General features: G+C 39.9%; 1 protein-coding gene across 2 annotated transcripts in view; it reads right to left on the minus strand.

Moving 5' to 3' along the window:
* Nucleotides 1-1,233: 1,233 nt before the first annotated feature.
* Nucleotides 1,234-14,667, minus strand: part of C4H1orf21 (chromosome 4 C1orf21 homolog) — a 125,087-nt gene continuing 111,653 nt past the window's right edge. For both annotated transcript variants that reach the window (XM_060774498.2, XM_060774499.2), the window contains 2 exons: nucleotides 13,924-13,984; nucleotides 1,234-3,155 (listed from right to left, as the gene is read on the minus strand). In XM_060774498.2, coding sequence (XP_060630481.1) covers nucleotides 3,117-3,155; nucleotides 13,924-13,984 — 100 coding nt within the window. In that variant the 3' untranslated portion in view covers nucleotides 1,234-3,116. The remainder of the gene's footprint in view (nucleotides 3,156-13,923; nucleotides 13,985-14,667) is intronic.

Genomic DNA, 14,667 nt, shown 5'->3' on the forward strand with positions numbered 1-14,667 from the left:
ATGTTATTAACACACTTTTTAATGCACCCATTTGCCTGGCTTTTTGTTCTGATTCTTTGTTTTGGGCATTACTTTTTGTTTGCTTCTCTTTTCTTCCATCCACAGAAAAAACTTAGATACAGGGAGAAAACAAATTTCCCTAATTCTGAAGCTGCAATGTCATTTGTTTCCTGAAAAATCTATAGATTTCAAGCTTTCACACAACACATAAACATGAGAAATTGCTGGATAAGACCATAAGCCTACTTATTCCCACATTTGCCCATAAATGCCAATGGGGACCCTACTATCTGACAGTGTCCACCTACTGATATTTCCCAGAATGTGGTAATCAGTCTGAAGTTCTCACTAAGTACCTGGAAATGGGAGATGCGTACCATGAAGCTAGAAATCTTTCCTCCTGACATCATATTGGGGTAATTTTGAGTAAGAAAAACCAAGAAAAGGGTGAATAAAATATCATTCTCGAGAAATCTCATACTATATAGCAGGAGTCCTCAAACTTTTTAAACAGAGGGCCAGCTCACAATCCCTCAAACTGTTGGAGGATCGAATTATAATTTGAAAAAAAATATGAATGAATTCCTATGCACACTGTACATATCTTATTTGTAGTGCAACAACACTTAAAAACAATACAATAATTAAAATGAAGAACGATTTTAACAAATATAAACTTATTAGTATTTCAATGGGAAGTGTGGGCCTGCTTTTGGCTGATGAGATAGGATTGTTGTTGTTGTGTGCTTTCAAGTCGTTTCAGACTTAGGTTGACCCTGAGCGAGGGCCGGGTAAATGGCCTTGGAGGGCTGTATTTGGCCCTCGGGCCTAAGTTTGAGGATCCCTGCTATATAGGAACAACATGGTTAGTCTGAATTTGGGAATCGGGTCCAAATCGTTTTAAACAGAACTTTTTTTCAAGTTTCTTTCCCTTCACTCTTTTGGAAAAGCTCTGTTACTCACTGAGTGTCTTCCTCCAGCCTGGCCAGATCATCAGCTATAGGAGCATATCATTTTGTTGCAGGTCCTCACTGATTCACCTGGTAAAAGCATATCAATTAGTATCTCCTTCATATAACCCCTTTGGATTGAGCAACTTACCTGCATGAGGCTTCCAAGAATTGCAGAAACTTTTCTAAATTGCAGTTTTAAAAAAGTAATGCATGCTACAAATTTAGTTTAGTTGTCTTGTTCAAAAAAGGCAACCCCTCAGGAAATAAAGTCAACACCAGATAGAAGAAAAGAAGCCTCCATTTTAATTCTAGAGGAAAATCAGAAGAAACTGGACTCTGAACACAAACAAATGAGACACAAGGACCCAGAAAAGAAGCTGTAACTTCTGATGAAGTTGGAGACAGTGGTAGTGAGGAGCCCGTACAAATGCCCAGAAATGTACTTCTTGGGTATATTTACTAGTATGTCACACATTGTAGTTCCTAAAAACTCCCAAATGATTGATGAGATGATACAAATGGAGAGCTCCAGGAAATTTAAACAAGCTATTGTATACAGCATCAATGTGATTTCTACTGTAAATTCTGTTCCCTGTGTATTTTCTGTAACTGGGTTCATGTAGGAAACAATTTCACACCATAGAGGTCAAATTCCTTTATGGTTGTTATTGGCTCTCTGAAGGGAGTAAGGAAATTTCCACAAGAAGGGGGCATAAAAAATGGCTGAAGATGTCAGCAAAGTCTTCATCTACTTCATATTCTCTCACACACATAGCCTTTAAAAAGAAAGGGCAAAGCAATTGTGGGTCCATGTAATCCCTTACAGCAATGTCTACATTGGTTACACTTTGGAACAGGTCAGTTCCTTAAAACTGGAGACTGAGAGGTTCGGTTATGATCATTCCTCGTTGTACTGATGGTGGGTGTTTAACTGGTAAAATCTAATTAAATGAGATGGACACATGAAGACCAAACAACAGACAAGAACACAACCCTTTCCAATGTGCAACATCTACCGTGATCCTGGGCAAAACTACATCACAAATTATACAAACTGATCTAAAATGTGCTTTTCCAATTTACACAGTTTTATTGATGAGCTGTCATCTTGATACCCTATTAAGGCAAACTGAGGGATAAAAAGGGATAAAAAGGTGTTTTAAAAAATAAATGCAAAAGTGTTTTTTTTTTCAAAACCTTAGGATTATTTTTACTCATGACAATATTCGTTAAAAATATTACATCTGCCTTTGAGAAGAGAGAGTCTCGTCTTTTTATAATATGGAAAAATAAACTCTACACGACATCCCAAATTGGCACACAGGTGCTTTAAAATAACATCCTCTCCTATTATAGTTCCTCGGGGTTACCTTGCCCCTCTCTCCCATCCCCCAATTTTGCTTAACACGCTGGACTGTATGAATGGGTATAAGACAAGAATACCTAAAAACAGTAAAATGTTTATTTCCTTAGAAAAAAAAGAGGGATTCAAACTGATTGCAATCACAACTTCCATCTGCGGTCAGCAAAGCCAATACTGAAAGCTTATTCCTCGATTGAAACAAGCAGCAAAAGAAGTGGTGTATTTTTTAAAAATACAGATTTCTGCTCCTGCATCACCATAGCCAGTATTTCCGTGACAACATGCTTTTAAATTGACAGCTTCTTCCTAGCAGAGAAACGAGGTCTGTCATGGCAAAGCATCCCATTTCCAAAGCTCAACATTGTCAGCGTTAACAGGAACTCCAGAGCCCATCACGGCTGGACTGACGGACTGGAAGAGGCTCAACTGCTCAGTTATGGAAGATTCTGTACAACACCAGCTCGGCCAACAGAAAACAGGCTAACAGCCCCAGGGAAATCCAAGGTGTCACTCAGATTTAATGTCAAAGATCCGCTGTGTTCCTGGACAAGGAAAGTGACAATCGGCAAAAAGTTTCAACCAGCAGCAGCCAAGGTAGTTCCACACAAGCCGTCCTTCCTTCCCATAGCCATGTTCATTGTATGGTCATTGAGAAACACTGTAACTGAATGGAGCATACAATGTGGAAATGATCTTTTGTTATGTAGTGCTGTTCACTTGAGAAGACTTCCAGAAAATATCTTCACTTGACCATAATCTATTTACACAGTAGTATTCCTGGTTGATCAGCAGAATTGGCACTATGTGATGTCCTCCTCTTCTGAACAGTAATCACGGCCCTTCAGAGGGAAAAAGAACATTTTTAAGATATGTTATATCTGCATTAAAATAATACACAGAAAATAAAAAATGGATATAGCTAGAGAAAACAATGGCTTCAGTTTATGCAAGCTCCATTAGGATTGTTCTGTTTGGAATACCTCCATGCAACAATGTTCTGTAAACTGCACAGCTGAAGTCACAGTATTTCCTAAGTAAACAAAGAGCAACATCTTTCAGCTTCAGCCTCACACTTTGCACCATTGGGACAATAATAACCACAGGGTTCTTGTAAGGATTCATGTGTGCAGATTTAAAGACAGCTACACATCCAATGCACTACAGGTAACCTCTATCTCAAACTCATACACAAGGCAAAGCTAAGGAAAAGTGTATTCTACAAATAAGGGCTGACCTAACTGCATTTCCCAAGTTGAACATTTGAGTCTTGCTGGGGAAGAGAGGAGATAATGCCATTGTATCCAGAAAATAGTGAATCCCACTCCCTAAGTCAATCAAGTATCCACTACCAATATAATGTGCCTTGTCCAAACTGGATGTCAGTTCATTGGCCTTCAACCAATTCATTTAACTCCAGAAACCATGTAAGCATCTCTAACGTCTAAATTGATTCTGCTAGTGATGAGACCAACGCCAATCTTCTGGTGACTACTCTCAGCACAAACACACAAGCTATATAGTGTTTTGAGAGGCTGCTGAACAAGACCATGAATCTGTTGTAGCCTCTGTGGGGCAGAGAAACAAACATTTGAAGCCATTTTCTGGAAATGGGCATTAGATAAGAGAGTTGATTCAAAACTATTTCATGATAAAATTGATGTAGTCCAAAAAACATGGTTGAAAATAGTTGTCTTCACAGGATAGTCCACAGAACATGGTTGAAAAACACTCTTCTTTGTATTGTCTGGGTTGTTGTAGGTTTTTTCGGGCTATACGGCCATGTTCTAGAGGCATTTTCTCCTGACGTTTCGCCTGCATCTATGGCAAGCATCCTCAGAGGTAGTGAGGTCTGTTGGAACTAGGAAAATGGGTTTATGTATCTGTGGAATGACCAGGGTGGGACAAAGGACTCTTGTCTGCTGGAGCTAGGTGTGAATGTTTCAACTGAGCACCTTGATTAGCATTTGATGGCCTGGCAGTGCCTGGGGCAATATCTGCTGTTTTGCTGTTGTAATTTTAGAGTTTTGGTGGTTTTTGGAGTGGTCCAGCATTTCTGTGTTCTCAAATAATATGCTGGACCACTCCAACAACCACCATATCAGACTACACAGAGAAGCCATTGAAATCCACAAGCATGTGGACAATTTCAACAGAAGGGGGGAAACCATGAACATGAACAAAATCTGGCTACCAGTATTAAAAAAACTCTAAAATTACAACAGAAAAACAACAGAGGAAACAATAAGGCACATCTAATCACCTCTCATCAAAAGATTGCCGCAGGCACTGCCAGACCATCAAATGCAAATCAAGGTGGTCAGTTGAAACATTCACACCTAGCTCCAGTAGACAAGAGTCCTTTGTCCCACCCTGCTCATTCCACAGATATATAAACCCACTTTCCTAGTTTCAATAGACCTCACTGAGGATGCTTGCCATAGATGCAGGTGAAATGTCAGGAGAAAATGCCTCTAGAACATGGCCATATAGCCCGAAAAAAACTCCAACAAGCCAACACTCGTCTTGTCTTTCTCTGAGCACAAGTTATGCCCTGGATAAACTGAGCCATCTTGCTGCCAAACCCAGACTGGAAGAAGTCTAGATATCTGTGATAACTAGGAACAGCTACACATAAAACAGCTACCACAGTTTGGAGCTTTGCCTATCTGCCAGGCTTCAAAAAGGGTATGCATTTGTGAATAGATGGTTGTTGACGCAATCCTAGGTATCCCAAAAAGAATTCCTCACTGCTTTCTCTAAGGAGGTAAGAGGGAGCCCCCGCCTACCAACTACAACACATAAGGGAGGAGAAGACACCTGTTTCCTGACCTCTTCAGTAACCTAACCTAACTTCTAGGGGATTTTTTAAAAAATTCCTTGATTTGAAATTCAGCTCTTGCTCTACTTTTTAGGCATTTTGTCAGTTTTCAGATTATTTTGTGTAGGCAGGAACAGCACTTGAAAAAGAGAGAGGCAAGAAAGAGAGCACACAGACATTGGTTAAGAAATGGAGGATACAGCCCACGCCTTCCTGAAGCATGACAAGCAGATCTTCAGCACAGCCTGTCTCTGAAAATGCAGCTACCACAGAGAAAATGGATCATGGCTGAATGCATTAATTGAATGAAGAAGCTAACATAATGTCATCTTTGAATATAGGTCACTATCATACCCCTTCATACCAATCTGTTCCACTTTGAAGTATTCCAAGGTGCAAAGTAGATTCATTTTTCACCTTTGCATCCTTGCACATGCAGAAGAAACGGGACTGAAGTAAATACTGGGACAAGAAGGAGTGAGGGGACATCTTTTAGAGGGAAGACTGATCTTTCTCCCACAGTTTGAGGTAAGTAAAGTTCCAACTTGGAACAAAGTTCCAAAGTCAAGAGTTGGATGGAGGGAGAGAAGGAGGTTTGTGGAGAAGCTATACACAGAATACTTCTCTCAAATATGAGCAGCCAATTGGGAGCCAGATAAATACTTTTATGTATCCTAAAGTCATCACAGTCAAATTTGAGTCATTATTATGTCCTGGTTTGGAATTCACCTTGAGCTTTTGGAATTCATCTTGAGCTTTTACTCTTCCTTCCAGCTTGTATATTACTTTCTTTGTGTAGGATGTACTGTACTTTGTTTAGTGTTTAATTCTGAAAACCACAGACTGCCATCAACAGCTGGCGTTAAAACTAGGGAGTGGTGATAAAAGTGGTACTGGTAGGCAAAATCCAATGTATACCCAATGAAATTGTAAGGTGTGATAAATACATCTCAGTTATTTGCATAGGTCTGCTCTAGTTGGGGATAGTAGTGAATTTAACCTATTTTTGTTTGACTAGATCTAATTTTAGGTACCAAGTAGAGAGTACCAATTGAAATGAATGGGATTTGTTAGTCACCATTTATGTAAATAAATCTCACTGATTTCAAAGTTTTGAAATCTTAGTTCACACTAAGATTTGATTTGGCCTAACCATCATCACTATCACCTAAACAACTGAAATTCAACTGCAGACTGCAGTTTAATTGCAGACTCAAACTGACTCCAGAATCTTTCCTATTTGAAAAGAAACATTTCAGGACAGGAATACTGTACACTAAGCAAGAAATGAATCATCAGCTATAAGTTAGTTCTGGTCAGGGCCATGGAAATGATGCCCACATTATGTCAATTATATAAGACTGAAACACAAATTAGATTAAGCTCTTTAAGTGTAAGCAAGTCATGATGTATTTCCTAAATGGCATATGAATAATATGAAAGAAATGGCTTGCATCTCAGACAGCATCAGACCGGCACTTGTCAGACTATTGTGCGTGATTAATATCGTCTTTGTTATTTGACATTCCGATAAGATAAATATAATCTATTTTTAAATAAATCTAAGTCCCCATATATCATTTTATTAAGTAAGTTAGTGTTTCCTCCTTTCTGTTGAAATGCTTATGGATTTCAATGGCTTTTCTGTGTAGTCTGACATGGTGGTTGTTAGAGTGGTCCAGCATATTATTTGAGAATACAGAAATGCTGGACCACTCCAACAACCACCATGTCAGACTACACAGAGAAGCCATTGAACTTACTTAATGCCATGAATGTATGGTGTAGCTGTTGGAGTGCAGAATTAAGGTGGGAAGACCTAAGTTCAAATCTCGACTCAAAGGTCCTTGGTCCTCTTTGGGCCAATCAGCTTCTCTAAAATTTATTTCACAGTTATTTCAAAAATAATTAAGGGAGTGGGAACTCTGCCATCTTAGCCTCTTAGAAGAAAGGTGAAATATAAAGAACTACAACAACAAAAAGTCCAAATATTTTCCAAAGTTATTTCCCAAACTAGATCCTATGGCTTGTTTGGACAAAAAATTCCAACCTATCAAACTAGCAAGGCATCACGCCTGGTGTGATGGGAGTTGTCATCTATAATATGTAGAGGGAACTGGTGATGGAAGTCTGTGCCTAAGCATGCAATGAAACTGGAATGTTTTCTCTTACTACCCACTCTAATTTCAGGCAACACACGTATTTTTAAAAGCTACTCAAAGAATCCTTGTAATTTGACAGATATTATGTCTTAAATAGCAAAGCTATGATCTTGAAAAGTTCCGTCTTGAAAGCTCAAAGAAACACCTAAATGCATCAGTAAATACAGACACAGTTGTCACATATTTGGTCATGACAGCAGGACACATATAGGGATCTATTGGAGGTTCAACACAGCAGCCTCTTTTGCTTCCACTCAACACAATTTTCAGAAGTTAAGAATGGTAAAAGTTCTACTGGCATACCCTTTTATTAGTTGCATCATTGTTTTAAAATGACAGATTAATAAACAAACTGACACTACAGGAATTCTCTGGGCTAAATGACTTTTTTTGTACTGTTGTAAAGCCTTCCATGGTGTGAGGCTAGAGAGGGCAAATGTCTCTAAGGCAACACAGCATCCTCAACAACAGGATCCCACTTTCTAGCTGTCACTCTAAAGGAAGCAAAAGAGGAGGACAAGGGGCTGGTTGCCATGAGTGCCACTGTTTCAAACAGTCTTGCCTTGCGCTATGGCGGAAAGCACTGAAAGACAGAGTGACTCTTTTCATGAACACATCTCCAAGGCAATGATGAAATGGCTGGTTCCTAGAGGAGTTCCAACTTCTGTTTTTCTTCCGTTCCCAGAATGGGTGGAATAAATATGTACATGTATGTGCAACCAAACATGTAACTCAAAACCCATATGCAAAGTGTTATCTTCTTTCATTTGTGCCAGATAAATAATGGATCCATCTAGACGTCTCCCACACTAGCCAAGTAGTGGCATGATGTAGAAAAAGGTCAAACTGTCCCTTTACGTCACATCCCTTACACTGGTTTATCATGTGATCACCTGTGCTGACATAGTCCTCTGAGATCAAGTATGTATTTCAACAGTGATATTCAATTTCAGTATTTGCATTTTTGAAAATAATCAGGCACCATTCTTTGGATAGGCAATCCCTCGCATCAAAGAGGCAATCCTTCAACTGGCATATACATCAACATCACAAATGGAGAGGACACAAATCAGTGTCCTCTCCTTATTGCTCACTACTCCATGCTCTTAAAGCTTACTCCAGGGAGCTGGGGAATCCTGCTTAGCATTTCACACAGGTGGCAGGGGCAAGAAGAAGACGAGTACAGGCAGTTCCCAAGTTACAAACAAGATAGGTTATGTAGGTTTGTTCTTATGTTGATTTGTAAGTTGGAACAGGTACATTTTAAAGTATAACTCCAGCCAGAAGTATGATAGATAGACAGACAGTGGTCCACGCCCTTGTTACATCCCGAATAGATTACTGCAACGCACTCTACGCGGGGTTGCCTTTGAAGACTGTTCAGAAACTTCAACTAGTCCAATGGGCGGCAGCCAGATTAATCACCGGAGCGTCATACAGGGAGCACACCACTCCTCTGCTACGTCAGCTCCACTGGCTGCCGATCCAGTTCCGAGCACAATTCAAAGTGCTGGTTTTGACCTTTAAAACCCTCTACGGCACCGGCCCAGTGTACTTATCCGAACGTATCTCCTTCTATGTCCCACCATGGAGTTTAAGATCTTCTGGGGAGGCCCTGCTCTCGGCCCCACCTTTATCACAAGTGAGGCTGGTGGGGACGAGAGACAGGGCCTTCTCAGTGGTGGCCCCTCGCCTGTGGAATTCACTCTCCGGGGAAATTAGGTAGTCAACATCCCTCCTCTCCTTCAGGAGAAATCTGAAGACATGGATATGGGACCAGGCATTTGGGTAGTCTGGCAGGGTAACAAGGTAATGATGACTAGAGTTGGAAAGGACTATGGCAATGCTAAACGGATTGACGGATTTTAGAACACGATGAACGCAGGCTATAGAGCGGTTTTAGTTGATATTGTATTGTGTTATATTGTACTGTATTAATTGTCTGTTTTTAATCTATTGTGTTATTGCTATTGCATTTTATTGTAATTGTGGGCATCGAATTGTGCCGGATGTAAGCCGCCTTGAGTCCCCGCTAGGGGGTGAGAAAGGCGGGGTAGAAATGACCGAAATAAATAATAAATAGATAGATAGATATATAGATAGGGCTAGCTTTGGATAGCATAGTGGTGTTTGTTTTGCTGTCTGTGCTCCTGTTCAGAAGATTTCACCTTATTTTCTATCCCTGTGATAATCGGATTTTGAAATTTGGCTTGTTGTGGAAACAAGAATTAGCAAAAAGCTTTTGAGGAGACACCTTTCCTCCAATGATCACTCTTCCAGGAGTGAATTTCCCTTCCGAGGGGTAGATTTTTCCCACTTTCTGTTGTCTCATCCCTGTTTGTAAATTTGTAAAGTTGTTTGTAAGCTGGATGTTTGTAACTCAGGAATTGCCTGTATAGGCTTGGATTTAAGCCTGTGAACAGACATGGGGTGGGCAGACTGCAAGTCTTGAGATCACAGAGAGGCAAAGTCTGGCCAGCAAGAAGCCAGAAGTACGATAGATAGATAGATAGATAGATAGATAGATAGATAGGGCTAGCTTTGGATAGCATAGTGGTGTTTGTTTTGCTGTCTGTGCTCCTGTTCAGAAGATTTCACCTTACTTTCTATCCCTGTGATAATTGGATTGTGAAATTTGGCTTGTTGTGCCAAACATTCATTGCACATGAATCCTCCTGCTAGTGCTCTAACCTTAATTTCAAAACTGCAGTGATTTCCAGACTGATTTTTAATGGTCTTACTGTAGATATTTTAGAGCCAGGGATGGAAAATCCACAGACAATCTTTAATCTCCCTGATTAACATGGCTCATCATATATGTGGAGATTTTTAAAGATGAATAGGAGCTGGGTTCCAATTACTTTCATCGAAGTTTGCACAAATGACTCTCCTGTGGGATCTGGTCAGATTTGTCTCTTGCTCTACCTTCCGCAGTAGCACCCAAAATCTGCTACCCGATGCAGCAGGGCTCCCTTCGGTCTCCACACATCAAAGAGCAAATTCCAGATTGTGCAGCCTGAATTCAGCCGCATTCTTTCGGAGGCTAATTAATTCACTTCAGAGAATTGTCGCCTGTAGCAACTCTCCAAGAATCCTCAATGTTTTACTCCTGTGGTTTTCTTGCATCTCATACTCAAAGTTTCTGAGGATAATATCCATGCCTTGATTTCTAAGGTCAAGCTAATTACTTGTCCTTCTGACCCAATCCCCTCTAATTGACTCTGGGGACTCTTTCCCCAAGCCTAATTGATACCATTAGAAATTCTCCATTCTCCACAGAGAATCTGCCCATGTGATTTTGGTTATGCTTTGGTGAGTCTTGTCTAAAACAAATCTATATGCTTATTAATTTTTCCTTAAATATTTATCTCCTTGATTATCTCTGAAACTCTTGCCCCCTTCTAATTTGTATAGCCTGTTACTTATTTTCTATTATATATTAACAGTGGGGTGATATTACCATGCAAAGGCCAGGACTCTAATCCTGTGGTAAGGTATTGGATCCTATCTCTTCTGTCACGCATGGTCAGAAAATAGGAGTGAATGTGTGGTATCAGATATATCTGACAGAAGCCAACTTAAGAAACTAAATTAATGACCTGAGAATTCAAATTCCCTTTCCTTTTCTCCAACACTCCTCCCTCCCTTTCTTTCCTTCCCTCCCTTCCCTTCTTCCCTTCCTTTTGCTCCTCCCCTTGCCAGCTTCATCCTCCTTTCTTAAATCTACAGTGTAGATGCACCCAAAATCACCCCTTCCACACTGCCATGTAAAATCCAGATTATCTGCTTAGGACTGGATTATATGGCTGTGTAGACACACACGGATGGATATTGGATCACTGGTTGATTATATATAATATATAATTACAATGCTTTATATATTATTATTATTATTATGTATATTGCTATATATTATATTATATTATATTATGATATTATATATATATATTATTGTTATATATATTACTATATAATATAATGTTACTACTATATATTACTATATTAAATAGACTCACAGAATAGAGTTAGAAGGGACTCTACTATGGTACTGGGGGAGAGCAGACAGGAAGGAAGGAGACAAGAAAGGAGGGAGGGAAAAGGGAAGGAACGAAGGAGGGAAAGGGGGAAGGAAGGAAAGAGAGAAGGAGGGAGGGAAGGAAGGAAGGAAGGACGGAAGGAGAGAAGGAAAGAAAGAGGTACCGAAGGAAGAAGATAAAGTAGAAAGGGGAAAAGGGGGGAAGGAAAGGCAGGAAAGAGGTAAAGAAGGAAGGAAGGAGAAAAGGAAATAAAAAATGAAAGAAGGAAGGAAACAGGGAGGGAAGAAAGGAGACAAAGGAAGAAGTAGAGAAAGGGGGAGGTAAGGAAGGAAAGAGAGAAGGAAGGATGAAACCAAAGAGCAAAATAAGGAATGAAAGAAAGAGATAGAGAAGGGAGAAAGGAGAGAAAGGGGAAAGGGAAGGGGAAGAAAAAGCGGGGAAGGAATAGGTAGGTACCTCTCTTTCATAATTGTCCAGATATCTACCTCTACTTCAAAAAGTCTTACTATAGGCCATAGCAACGTGTGGCAGGGCACAGCTAGTATATTATGTTATATTATATTATATTACATGATATTATATTATTAGAATAGCACAGGAGACAAGATGGAACTATCCTCTGTCCCCACCCGCCTTCACTCTGGCCCAGAGCGACAGTTGGTGCTGGGGGGGTGGGGAGCCCCCAACTGATGCCATATGCAGGAGACAAGATGAAACTGTCCCCTGGTCTCCCCTCTCTTCACTCTGGCCCAGAACTGGGTCTATGTACCTGGTACCATATACAGTGGTAGCTTTTATCCTTGAGCTGTAACTATATTGAATTCAATGATTTCACATTGATGTGGCATTGGGGGCTATGTGATGATGGTTGGAACATGGAGGGATGGGTGTTTTGTTTTTGTAGTGTGTCCTGGGGAGGGCATTTAATTTTGTTGTACAGTGTACAATGACAATAAAGTTATTCTATTCTATTCCATTCAGTGGGGTGTGAACCTAGTATCAAACATAACTGCTTGTTCCCAAATAAATCATAGCCATGTGTATGTGGTCTAACTTGCCATCTATGTAGATACCTTTTATACAACATGCAAAAATCTACAGATACTGTGACTTCTGTTGGGCGAGTGGGCTTATCAACAAAATGCCCTCCTCATAAATGCACAGCAGAGTAACTTATTAGCAGCAGCGTGACCTAGCACCAGTAGCCCACAGTGATAAAACGAACAAAACCACACAGACCAATGTTACATCTTCCTTAAGAGGTTTTTCTTTATAACAAAATAATATGGTTGCACTATTTACAAGAACGAGGTTTCCATGACACAAATAAAGTTCAATCTTCACACAGGAACTTCACACACAAGGCCTTTTCATACAGAGGCCTACTAACCCTGAGACCTATTCTCCCACCGAGGCATCCTCTCACACAGGCTTCTCTCAGACTGAGGTGTTATTTCAAACAGGCTTCTCGTAGACTACATAGGGACCACCAAACGCAGCATTGCCCAAACACGAACCAAGGAACATGAAAGGCACTGCAGACTACTTCAACCAGAGAAGTCAGCCATAGCAGAGCACCTTATGAACCAGCCTGGACACAGCATATTATTTGAGGACACAGAAATGCTGGACCACTCTCACAACCACCATGTCAGACTACACAGAGAAGCCATTGAAATCCACAAGCATGTGGACAATTTCAACAGAAAGGAGGAGACCATGAAAAAGAACAAAATCTGGCTACCAGTATTTAAAAACTTTCATTTCTAATTATATATACACAAATATTCCAAAATAAACATCTAACAATAATAGCAACAAAGTATTGTTTACATTAAAAGATTTTCTAAATGAAAGACATGCCTACTGTAAATCAAAAAGGTTCACATGTCCCAATAAGTGAGCGATACTGTTAAGCAAGATGGCGCAGAGTGAAACACCCTGATAACGTCGATCCGTGGGTTGCTTACTATGATCTTCTAAAAACTAAGAATCCTAAACAGTTTGAAGGTCAAGGCATGTTAACAAGATAATTTTGCTGACTTCTACGAAAGGGAGTGACATTTTATCTAAGCTAACTTGAAACCCTGTTTAATTATTTTATCAGAAGACTTGGCGTTTCTCTTGAGTTGTTTTTCTATGTCCCAATAAGTCACATTACATAGCTATTGCATTTCTTCTAAAGCAGTGTTTCTCAAACTCTGCTCCTCCAGGTGTTTTGAACTTCAAGCTCCCACAATTCGTACCAGCTGGTAAGATGGCTGGGATTTCTGGGAGTTGAAGTCCAAAACACCTAAGAGGAGTAGAGTTTGAGAAATACTCTTCTAAAGCAGGTTCTCAACCTTTGGCTCTTCTCCAGGTGTTTTGGACTTCAACTTCCAGAAATCCCAGCCATCTTACCAGTTGTTAGGAATTGTGGGAACTGAAGTCTAAAACACATGTAGGACCAAATATTGAGAACCACTGTTCTAAAGGATTTATACATCACCTTTAATCCTGTTTAAGATTTTGGGGTAGTATATCACTGGCTCCATCACAGTATAAATATTATTCATTACAACTCATAAAATATTTTCTTATTAATTCTTACCTTTTCAATTTTCTCATCCAGCATTCTGAAGAATTCTTGTTGGCTTTCAGAGATGTGCATGCTAAAACAGAGAGAGAAGTGATTTTTAAAATTTGACACAATAGAATACAAAAACACACCTATGTCAAGCTTTAGTAGGACAGGCAACTGTCAGGTGCCAGGGGCTTAAGTGTTTTTATTTTTTTATTTTTTTACAGTTATTAAGCTTTATCTGAAATAAATTTGTTTTGGAAAGCTGAGGACAAATGTTTGGGGATCGATGGTTCCGAGGACTAACTGTGTTATAAGTCCTATACTTTTTCCATCCATGATTAGCCTACCATTTATGAAAAAAAAGGAAATACAGATTGTTGTAGGTTTTTTCCGGCTATGTGGCCATGTTCTAGAGGCATTCTCTCCTGACGTTTCGCCTCTATCTATGGCAAGCATCCTCAGAGGTAGTGAGGTCTGTTGGAACTAGGAAAAAGGGTTTATATATCTGTAGAATGACAAAGGTGGGACAAAGACTCTTGTCTGCTGGAGCTAGGTGTGAATGTTTCAACTGAGCACCTTGACTAGCATTTGATGGCCTGGCGAAACGTCAGGGGAGAATGCCTCTAGAATATGGCCATATAGCCCGAAAAAACCTACAACAACCCAGTGATTCTGGCCATGAAAATCTTCAACAATACATCGATGTACAGATTCTGGTGCAGTGCTGGTTATGAAAAGATCAGCAAACTATTCCCATATCACAGTTAATAT

This window comes from Anolis sagrei, chromosome 4 (assembly GCF_037176765.1).
Source record: "Anolis sagrei isolate rAnoSag1 chromosome 4, rAnoSag1.mat, whole genome shotgun sequence".
Lineage (NCBI taxonomy): Eukaryota > Metazoa > Chordata > Lepidosauria > Squamata > Dactyloidae > Anolis > Anolis sagrei.